The sequence below is a fragment of the Corella eumyota genome, chromosome 2 (assembly GCF_963082875.1).
Source record: "Corella eumyota chromosome 2, kaCorEumy4.1, whole genome shotgun sequence".
Classification (NCBI taxonomy): Eukaryota; Metazoa; Chordata; class Ascidiacea; order Phlebobranchia; family Corellidae; genus Corella; species Corella eumyota.
This window is the reverse complement of record NC_137491.1, coordinates 5,108,041-5,119,839: the sequence shown is the minus strand read 5'-3', so window position 1 is coordinate 5,119,839 and position 11,799 is coordinate 5,108,041. Positions and strand designations below refer to the sequence as shown.

The 11,799-nt window shown below is 28.4% G+C and overlaps 2 protein-coding genes across 2 annotated transcripts; both read left to right on the top strand.

The window, feature by feature from the left end:
* Positions 1 to 1,049: 1,049 nt before the first annotated feature.
* Positions 1,050 to 2,996, top strand: LOC145741684 (uncharacterized). Its single transcript, XM_082559313.1, has 5 exons — positions 1,050 to 1,396; positions 1,546 to 1,651; positions 1,831 to 2,028; positions 2,358 to 2,516; positions 2,651 to 2,996. Exons 1-5 carry the CDS (start codon positions 1,308 to 1,310, stop codon positions 2,684 to 2,686), a joined length of 588 nt encoding a protein of 195 aa, XP_082415439.1. The 5' UTR covers positions 1,050 to 1,307; the 3' UTR covers positions 2,687 to 2,996.
* Positions 2,997 to 7,781, top strand: LOC145741683 (PR domain zinc finger protein 10-like). The gene is made up of 19 exons (XM_082559312.1): positions 2,997 to 3,136; positions 3,272 to 3,385; positions 3,520 to 3,647; positions 3,743 to 3,781; positions 3,921 to 4,064; positions 4,181 to 4,272; positions 4,435 to 4,519; positions 4,702 to 4,746; positions 4,842 to 4,972; positions 5,069 to 5,208; positions 5,316 to 5,467; positions 5,624 to 5,810; positions 6,281 to 6,417; positions 6,521 to 6,617; positions 6,690 to 6,745; positions 6,821 to 6,958; positions 7,082 to 7,194; positions 7,274 to 7,349; positions 7,488 to 7,781. The coding sequence occupies exons 1-19, from the start codon at positions 3,127 to 3,129 to the stop codon at positions 7,509 to 7,511; spliced, it is 1,908 nt and encodes a 635-aa protein (XP_082415438.1). The 5' UTR covers positions 2,997 to 3,126; the 3' UTR covers positions 7,512 to 7,781.
* Positions 7,782 to 11,799: the final 4,018 nt, after the last annotated feature.

The window sequence follows — 11,799 nt, the reverse complement described above, 5'->3', positions numbered from 1 at the left end:
TTTGTGTAAATAAAATGCTTTATTACTGATTCGGGATTATTTTATCTATGGCTTTTCTTAACCGCTTTTATCTGTAGTCATTGGTAATATTAATTATTAATTTGTCGTAAACTGCTGTTTTATATCATGTGTTATTCAACATTTTTAAACATAACTAATATACGTTTATATAACGCTGAAAAAATTAGTTGTCTGATATCTCAGGTGTGCCTTAACAAAACAATTATAAATTATGACCTATACGTTTCACCTTAACAAAATATTAAGCTATTATAGTGTGTTGTAATAAATCTATACATCGTGTATTGGACCTCATGGTGCGTTTCGGGAGAGCAATATTTTGTAATACAACTATCGCGTTACATTCCTATTGACTGTAAATAGATCATTCTAAAGGTCACGATATTAAATGCGCACTAAAACTATGGTCGTTATGTACTCCAAACAAAGCATATTTTGTTACAGAATATAATTTTGTTAAAGCTGTAATTTTGAAATAAGATATAAATATGAGCTGCATAATCTAAAATGCATTATCAATTTTAATGCATCTTGGTAGTTTTCTAAATAATTTTTTTTTGTATATATCTTTATCTTCGATGTGGGAAAGTCGAATGCGCGACTTAAACATAGAGTAACATCAGTTACTCCGACCCAGTCTCGAGTCTCCTGTGGTAGTTTGAGATATTATAGATTATAATTCCTTATGCTGCTGATTAAGTGCTGGCTCAGCAGGAGTTCAGACCGTTTGTAGCGCCTTACTCAAGGGCACTACATTATGAGATCAGTGGGAATTAAACCCACGACCTAAACCTACGATTTTTTTTATACTGATTGTTAATTTATATATATATGTTATCTTTATTTAATCCATTTGGTTCTGTATTTTTTATAAATAAAGAAAATTAAATTTTATTTAGTTTTATTGAAGATAACTGTAACTTTTTCGGAAAAAACTTTTACTTGCTTTTTTAAGGATAAGGTAAATTATCGACAAATATTCGTTTTAGCATGGTTCAGTGATTTAGATTTTGTAAACACAGAACCGAAACTGAGCGTGTTACTTTTCTAAAAGTAAACTTTAAAGTGTTAAAAATGTGGATTTAACATAATTTATTCGATTTATTAAAATATAAACACTTTTAAGATTTTATAATAAAAATATTAACAACGGTTTAGCGGCCTCAGACTATCGGACATACCACGTTTTGAACGTATCTTAATGACCAGAAAACGGTCACTTCTGTAAAAAGTAAAGACTTTAACAAGTGACAAATTGATTATATTAAAGAGGTAAGCTATATAAAATGGAAGGCACTTCTTATTCAGATGATTATATGGCTTCTCTTGAAGTGGATGAGGGTGAAGAAGAGGAAACTTCGGGAATTGGAAGAAAGTAAATGTTATTTAAATTTTTTGTTAATTAATATGTGTTATGTCTCTACGGTAATCTAAAAAACAATAGTAGTACATTATTATCTTGTTTTTATATGTATACTATTAATTTTGTGTGAAACTGTTTTCTCAATTGTTTGATGTTTTTAGGCAAAGTGTTGAACAAAACAAGGGGCCTTTTCGTGAACAAGATATTTATTTGCCTATTGCTAATGTTGCTCGAATTATGAAAAGTGCAGTTCCTACCAACGGAAAAGTAATTTAAACTTACTCATTTTTAAAACCTTTTTGTAAGATTTAAAATAACATTTTTTTAATGGAAACTAAACGTACCATTTCAGCATATTTATTGTTTTAAAAATTTGGTTTCAGTTCACATTTTATAATCAGAACCTTTTTTTGCAATTTTATTAGAATATTTAATTGTTTACATAGATTGCCAAAGATGCGAAAGAATGTGTGCAGGAATGTGTGTCTGAGTTTATAAGTTTTATAACATCAGAAGCCTCAGAAAGGTGTGCTCAAGAAAAGCGGAAAACAATAAATGGAGAAGATGTTCTCTTTGCAATGGCAACACTTGGTTTCGATCCTTACATCGAACCTCTGAAAATTTATCTTCAAAAATATCGGGAAGTAAGTAAATGTTGAGCTTATAACTATAACTTAAATGCAATAATTAAATTAACAGTAGAAAGACGAGAAATTATTATGCCAGTATCACAGTATTTAATTGTGCAGGTTTGTGGAATGTCAGTTTTGACTTCAGTTAAAAAATTAATTGAGGAAAACAGGCAGAGAATTTCAGAGGTATATATAGGTTAAAGAAAAGTTGTAGATACATACAGAAAAATAAAAATTTTTGTTTCAGTTTTAGAATATATATAGGTGAAAATTAATTAGCAATTTATGGCAAAAACAACCATGTCTTTCTGTAGTGTTTCATTAACATTATGTGTCTACAGACATTAAAGGCAGAAAAGGGAAGTGGATTTAATGATGTTCCAGAAGGAACTACTAGAAGGGAAGATTTGGTTGATCACTTTGCACCAGGCCAATTTGCTGACATGTTAGTTTCAACTGATGCTAATGTCATTGTTGGAAATAACGTTTATTCTGTTCAGGTAAAATAAGACTTGTATTAACTACTCAATTGTGATTTGTATTTATAAACATATCAATTGTATTAATGTTTTATTTTTTGTGCCATTTTTTAAATTGTAAAATTTAGTATAAAATTAATAATTTTGGTTTGCAGGCTTCAGCTTTGGAACAATCTCTGCAATTTTCTTGATATAGAAATATTAATTTATAAACTAGTTATGAGAAGACCTTGCTGTGAAAATACTCAATTAAGGAATCAGAACATTGATACAAAATGACAATTTGATTGAAGAGAACAAGTTGTGTTACAACTTACAAAAACTATTTTTATACAGCAATTTTGTGTTTGTTTGTTTTTTTTTTAAATTTTTTATTATTTTGGGTGTTGTGATAGGCCTATATGTTTTATTATGTTTTAATGACTGGTTTGTTTTTCTATGATATTTTTGTGTTTTGTTTTTAAACCTGAAACCCAAAGAATTTTTTTGACATTCTTTAGATTTTGCTCAAACATTTATAAAAATGATTTTTTTGTTAATTTAAGTTTAACATACATGTTTAAAATAGCTAGGTAAATTGTTTTTATTGCAAGTAATTGATTCTTACATGGATGGATCCTAAAAGGTGGATATGATACCAGGTAAATTTCTTTTAATGTTTTAAAATAATTTTAAAATTACATTTTTAAAAATAAACTTTTATTCTTATGTAACGTGTTTACAGTGTTGACTGTTATAGTTAAATCGTTTTTTTAGAAAAATATTTATTTTTGTAGAGGATTTTCTTATAGAAGAGGGTGACATAAATGGGGGAAACCCTACTCGAACAATAAACAATAAAGTTATTGTAAATCAAGCAATCGCCACTTTACCTAATGTTTTGTACATAAGTATGTTTAAATGCTTTTTTTTTATTTTGTTAAAAAACATAAAGTTCATTTTTTTTTAAAGCAAACCTACTAGTAAGTCATTTTTGTTGCTAACTATCATGTAAATAGATTTTGTTATATAAATTTTTGTTTAGATGAAATTAAATCGTTTCAATGTGGAGTGTTTTCAAAAAATCTCATACAAAGTCACACTCGGTTTGGTCCTTTAGATGCCCCTCTAACCTCATATGTAACAGCTAAAAAATCACCTTTCTTACTAAAGGTATTCTATTAATTTTTGTATAGTTGGTATAAATTCATTTTTAACTACATGTGCCCAATGCTTAGCAGCATATATTATTTTTTTGTTTTTTACAGGCAAATCGATATGATGAAGTAGAAGATCTTTATTATGATGTAAGTAATATAAATTAATTTGTCTTAAGAACAAGTTTAATTAGTAAAAAAAAGCTAATAAAAGTTTGTTTAATTAAACAACGTAGTTACTACAAAGAAAAGTATATGTTTTCTATATTATAATATTTTGTTAAATTAGACTTCGAATGAAAGACATTGTAATTGGATGTGCTTGGTACGTCCTGCAGAAACACATGAAGAACAAAATCTATGTGCTCATTTTGTCAAGAACGAAATCTACTTTACCAGTATCAAAACTATTTTAAGTAAAGACGAATTAAAGGTAATTTAAAGCCACATTTTGTATTATAATCAATGACTATTTAAGATTTTGTGTTATAAACAATGACTATTTAAATTTTGTCAAGTTATTTAATTTAATATCTTGCAAAATTTAAGGTATGGTATGCTCCAAGGTATGCCACATTTATTGGAAAAAATATTCTGTCACAAAACATGAATAGTTCATCTACATTTGGAGTTACAACAAGGTAAAAAAAGGGTATATTTATTTTGTAAAACTATGCAGATGTTATTTTTTTAGTATTTAAATGTTTCAAAATAAAAGCTATGTAGAAAAATTGAGAGAAAAAAAGTTGGCAAAAATTTTAAAATTACTGTCAAAGTCAAATATATAAATTAATTTTGTTTAGTTTTTCTGCAAATGAAGACTTTCCAAACTTTAAAAATGTACCACCAAAAAAAAGAGGATGGAAAAGAGTTAATCAAATTAACAAGGTTTGTTAGCTTCTTTAACAAATTTTGTTTTTATTATTAAAACAATCTGTAGCTGTTAATTTGAAAACATCATTAAATGAAAGAATAATATTAGGTTCAAATAACTAATGACATAATTTATAACTGTTTATCTTCAACAATAATAATCTTAACATTAATATGTTTACCCAACCTTAATGTAGCCTCAAGAAAAGAAACCAACTGAACAACAAAATATTAATCACCAGGTAGTTCAGAATCTAAAAATTCAATTTTACATTTTAAAACATATTCTGCTAATCATGTCAACTAAAAATTTTACATGTAAGATCATTTTTTTTAGGTAGATGTTGGCGAATTGTCCAAAGATCCAGCAGAGAATTCACAATTTAAAATAAATAAAATCACCACAACAACAAATAAACTTGTCACTAAACAATTTACCTGTCCAACATGTGGAAAAATCTTTAAAAAGTATGTAACAGTAAATTTATCAAATTTTTGCATGTTTGTTTTATAGTTAACCTTCTTGGTATTGTAACAATTGATTATTCATGTTTTTTTTTAAAGAAAATACACTTACAAGATTCATCTGCTTGTGCACTCGGATAAAAGAGACTTTTTGTGTCAAACTTGCGGTAAATCATTTAAGAGGAAGGACAAGCTTGGAGCTCATGTAAAAACTGTTCACTGTGATTCTGTAACACCAAGTAAGTCTAATTGTTAATATATTTTCTGCAATAAAATAAAAAATAAATATTTTTTCATTAAAAACAGCTTGTGATTTACAAATTTAAAACACTATCCTTTTTTGCAGAAAAGTCCGTTAATCAATTTGTACCTAAAATCCCTCCAAATGAAATAGATAAGTTTGTGTTTAAATGTGAATTGTGTGTGATTGGTTTTCAAAGAAGAGGAATGTTGGTCAACCATTTCTTAAAAAAACATCCAGAAATTCGAGTTGATTCAGTTAGAAAAAATATTTATTTTTTTTTTAATAAAAAAAATTGTTTTTTAAATTTTTTTATTAAATTGATATGAATATTTCATTTTTAAATCACTTTTTTTTTAATTTTTGTTGGAAAATACATCTGTTGCCTTTATTTTATCTAGTTTTTATTCCAGGTATCCGTTCTTTTGCAACCCATCCTTAAAACTTGCATTACATATGTCTGTCCTTACTGTCAAAAGTCTTACAAATCTTCAACCAAGAGAAAGTTACATATTAACCGTCATCATCCGGGAAGTGCTTTACCACCTCATATCAGAGATGTCAAACGATGTAAATCAACAGAGAATAATGCAATGATAAGTAATCAAAAATGTTTCTATTCAATTTATTATTGTTTGTGTATTTCAAGTGCATTGCTGAATGAGGTTAAGAATTACCTGCAGCGTGGTGTAGTACCGGCAGCGTGGTGTAGTATCGGCAGCGTGGTGTAGTGTTAAGAACACTTGCTACACCACACATGAGGTCGTGGGTTCAATTCCCACTGCTCTTATGCTGTAGCGCTATAAACGGTATGAACTCCTGCTGAGCCAGCAATTAATCAGCAGCTTAATTATCGGGCAACTATAATCTATAATATCCCAAACTGCCACAGGCAACTCCAGACTGGGTCAGGGTAAAAAAACTCCAGACTGGGTCAGGGTAAAGTTACTCTATGTTTAAGTCGCACATTCGACTTTCCCACATCGAGGATAAAGATATATACAAAAAAAAATAATAATTCAAACACTTTATAAAATTTTTAAAATTTTTTTTAATTTTAAATGTTTAAGAAACAGGAGACACAATTGAATTGGATCCAAATAAATGTCCATATTGTCCATCTCAGTATTCAAGCAAATCGAAAATGTTAAAACATATAATATCAAAACATCCAGAAAATGCTTCAAATCATGTTGGCTTAAATAAAGTAGGTTTTTATTTTTTGTTGAGATCTTGGAGAAACAATATTCTCGATATTAGAAATTATCCTTTAATTGACTGAGATTCCCAATTTTATTTTCTATATTTAGACAAAGTCAAAGAAATCTAATAGCAAAGATTTTGTCGATCAGGATTCCTCATTTGAAAAGTTATTGGTCACCAATCTAACTAATACTAATACATTGGGTAATATTTTGTTAAGATTAATACTGCTAATAGTACTATTTTATTTACACTTTTTCTTAAAAATTTATATAGAAGAAACTTCTAAAACAATTGAAAACAGATTACCAAGTGTTGATACCCTGGCAAACGTAAGTTTTTTTTAAATGATTACATTAACAAAAAATCCTTTAAAATTCAAACTTATTATTTGAATTTTTTTTTAGATTTCAGATATAGCTGAAACAGTGGGACTATCAAACCCAAATTTTGAACAAAACATCAACATAACCCAATTCAACCCAACAGAACCCCTTCCCTTTTTTCATAACATGGAACCGGTGAACAATACCAACGAAATCATGGTTAATTTAAGCTATTTCTATGCAAAAATAATTCTTTAGTATTAATACATAGCTAAAATTAAAAAAAAATTGAGCGTAGTTCTTAAATATTTATTGTATTACTTTGTTCTTTTATATTTGTAGAATATGAGACGACCATCTCAAGTTTGTGTTAGTCGGAAACAATTTCTGCTTCATTCTATGAACCAGGAACCACTGCAATCCATGATGTCATACAAAGACATAACGAATGACATGTATGTGTTTTATATAGCCTTCATGTATTCCCATTTAAATGTTGTACAATTTTTTATTAGTTTGAATCTTTATTTCTAGAAATTCAACAATGTTACCAAGTATAAGTTACAATCCATCTATACAAGTTAACCCAGACGACATTGATAAAGTAACGGTATGGAAACTTTTTTTTTGATAATAAAAAGTAGTTGTTAAAAATATCTATAATATTATAAACTGTGTACACTTTTAATGCATTAAAACAAAGACTTAAATTTAATTATTCTCTTAAAAAATCCATTTTTTCATTTAGGTTGAACCCTTGGGCATATGGTAAACAGTTAAATTAATGTTTATGAAATATAATTCTTAATTGTGAACGGTTTGATTAGTAAGAACAATATTCACGATACAGAATACAATTTACTTGGAAGTAGTTGTATTATCATTCTCTTGAAAAAAATCGAATATTATTACATTTATTTTTTGCAGAATTTCTTGTATTTTATTTAAGCATATTTATTTTAACAACCGAAACAGTATGATTTTCTAGATTACAAATAAAATTAATATCTGTACTCTAATAACACACCAGTCTTTTTATTAAGGTTATTAAATAAAACAAACAAAATAGTAAAACATTTTTAAAAGAAATCATGTTAAGGTTGTTGTAAAAACACGGGGTTGTCTTTTCTACGGTGCCGGGCAACAAAGGATATTTCCCTTCAAGGGACCAAAATGAAGTTGAAAATAACCGTTGCCCCATGAAGGAGGTGAATAAAAACTGTTGTGCAATGTTCCTGTACGGTCATTTTTCTGACCGATCTGTGCCCAATTATTGTAGCTGTCACTAAAAAGATAAATTATGCTAAAAGTTTTAAATATAAACATGAAGGTAACCTACGCCGTGTTAAAACTTTCGCTGTAAAATAAATAAGCATTCAAACAGACGTTACTTAATCTACAAATTTACCGTGCTGGTGCCCATTGATCACCCTGGAGTACTCCAATCAGAGCTGCAAGGTTATCCCCATTCGGAAACATCTCATCTTTGCTGCACAAAACTTGATTATGCCAGATGCAAAATAGTTCAGCTTGGTTGTAAGTCATCCCAAGTCGATTTCCAGGAAAAATATAGTGATTAATCTTGTTTGCATCTAAATAAAATGTAAATTACTAAGAACAAATAACTCAGAATGGTTAGTGTAGAACCGACAACGTTTATTAAATTTAAAAAATTAACTTAAGTAAATTTTGACAATTTAGTTGTAGCCTATATACTTACTATCCATTTCCAATATTTCAGTAAGTTTATTTTCCAAAGTCTCAACTGTCTTTTCTAAATTCTCAAAACAAGAATATGATTTCAAGTCGATAAATCCGATTAGACTAAGTTGTAAATTTTCGATATTGGAAGCTAATCTTTCGAGGCACCTGTTCCAGTACAAACTTCCAGGTCGTAATTGTCTGTCACTTCCAACATCAAAATGGGCTGAATTACTTTTGATAAGGATCAAAATACAAACAAAAAATCCCAATAATTTCATGGTGTGGCCCACGTTTTTAAAGTTTTTTTGCGGTTTATGCTTTTTTTAAATTTAGTTACCTAATGTCAGTATTCTAACAATTATTGTAGCAAAATGTTTAGTATTAATAAATAAACTCGTACGTATTGTCCAGAGTTCTAAAAAGATGATTTAATAAACGGAAATAATTAAGCTTAGAGATGTTAAGACGTGGATGTAAGCTATGCGAGTAGATAACATTCATTAAAATCTAAATTACTATATTCATTTGTGGAGAATCACACAATTTTCATAATCAAAATTTAAAATAATAAACAATCTTACTCGCCATAAAATTAATTACAAATAATGATTTTATTTAACCATCATTTAATATTGTTTTAAATAAAATAAACCAATATAATCACTTTAAAATTTTATTAACTATACATTATTTTTTGAAATAACATAAAAAAATGTCAAATAATATTTAAGAAGATAATTTATGTTTAAAATTTAACAGTAAAAATTGTGCTACAAAATTTTTATTTTAACAACCGAAACAGTATGATTCTCTTGATCACAAATGAACTTAATATCTATACACTAGTTACACACCAATATATTTAATAAGAGTATTAAATAAAATCAACAAAATAGTAAAACAGTTTTAAAAGAAATCATGTTAAGGTTGTTGTAAAAACACGGGGTTGTCTTTTCTACGGTGCCGGGCAACAAAAGATATTTCCCTTCAAGGGACCAAAATGAGTTTGAAAAAAACCGTTGCCCCATGAAGGAGGTGAATAAAAACTGTTGTGTAATTTTCCTGTACGGTCATTTTTCTGAGCGACCTGTGCCCAATTATTGTAGCTGTCACTAAAAAGATAAATTATGCTAAAATTTTAAATACAAACATGAAGGTAACCTACGCCGTGTTAAAACTTTCGCTGTAAAATAAATAAGCATTCAAACAGACGTTACTTAATCTACAAATTTACCGTGCTGGTGCCCATTGATCACCCTGGAGTACTCCAATCAGAGCTGCAAGGTTATCCCCATTCGGAAACATCTCATCTTTGCTGCACAAAACTTGATTATGCCAGATGCAAAATAGTTCAGCTTGGTTGTAAGTCATCCCAAGTCGATTTCCAGGAAAAATATAGTGATTAATCTTGTTTGCATCTAAATAAAATGTAAATTACTAAGAACAAATAACTCAGAATGGTTAGTGTAGAACCGACAACGTTTATTAAATTTAAAAAATTAACTTAAGTAAATTTTGACAATTTAGTTGTAGCCTATATACTTACTATCCATTTCCAATATTTCAGTAAGTTTATTTTCCAAAGTCTCAACTGTCTTTTCTAAATTCTCAAAACAAGAATATGATTTCAAGTCGATAAATCCGATTAGACTAAGTTGTAAATTTTCGATATTGGAAGCTAATCTTTCGAGGCACCTGTTCCAGTACAAACTTCCAGGTCGTAATTGTCTGTCACTTCCAACATCAAAATAGGCTGAATTACTTTTGATAAGGATCAAAATACAAACAAAAAATCCCAATAATTTCATGGTGTGGCCCACGTTTTTAAAGTTTTTTTGCGGTTTATGCTTTTTTTAAATTTAGTTACCTAATGTTTTTTTAATTACCTAATTCTAACAACTAATGTAGCAAAGCGTTTAGTATTAATAAATGAACTCGTACGTATCGCCTAGAGTAGATGATTTAATAAAGGGAGTTTCAAAAAGATGATTTAATAAACGGAAATAATTGAGCTTAGGCATGTTGAGACGTTGTGGATAATCACAAATGAATGTGGTAAAGTATACTATAAGCTGGCGTGGAATCACACTGCTAAAATACTTTGACGTATTTATTTGTGGAAACTCTTTTCTTGATCAATTAAAAATTTAAATAACTTTATGCCACCACGATTCAGGTTAATAATATTTTAAATGAAATAAACCAATATTAATAATCGAAAGCTATATTAATTAAAATATTTTTAGAACAACTTGAATAAAATGTTGAACAAGATTTAAAAAAGAAAATTATGTTTTAAATTTAACAGTAAAAAATCCTGCTTCTAAACCAAAAGTCACATATATCTACCTTCCACTACGCATGTAATAAAAAATAACTTTGTCCCCAAAATCTTCAGAACATGACGTCATAGGAAATCTAAAATTTGTCGTCATCGTCGATCTAGTTAAAATTTAATCAAATCTTATTGTGTGTTAAATAATTAACTAAATATATTTACCGAATTAATTTATATTAATAATCTGTAACTTAACTTTCAATAAATCTACTTCCATTAACATCTGTTAATCTCAGACTAAGCAGGCTATCCACAGCACAGGCTTCTTAACGTAGACTGGGTACTACTTAAAACAGTGTTGTCACACCAGGCTTTTTATAAATTCATTACCAGTGTTGCATCATGTAAGGATATAACATTTAAGAGAGATAATTTACAATAAATGCATTTCTTAAAAAAATTCTTTGATTAAGCTTTATAGTAGAATGTCTGAACTCAAGGATATTACAAACTCCAGTCAAAGAAGGTAACCTAATTTTTCTATTTAAATATTCTGTTGTTAAAGTTAACTGATTAAGGACAATAAATTATAATTTTAAACTTTTGATTTATATACCAAAAAAGTTTGCTTATAATAGTATATAGCCTACCTTTTTTAAGCACACATTTTAACTTTTTACCAACTTAATTCTACATTAGATATGGAAATGCTGGATACCATCCGCCAATAAAAAAGGATTTTTTTAGCCCCCAAACTTTTTCTTATAAAGATTCAAATCCATCGTCACCCAATTTTACAACAAAATTATTTCAATCCCCTGTAATAAAATCAAGTAATTTGAATCAAAAACGATTTTCCAAGGAAAACTTATTAAAGATTAATAATTTTGTAAGCCAATCAAGTTCGAATAGATTTTATGATCCTAGCCAAAGCCTATTTGATCCACTGGAAATTGAAGAATCTTCAAGTTCTACAAAAATATCTCAAAGTTCTTCTGATCACCATACTATCAGCAAATTTTCAAACAACTTGGAAGAAATGATTGAGTTTGATTATAAAGCAGTGATTCCACCTGCC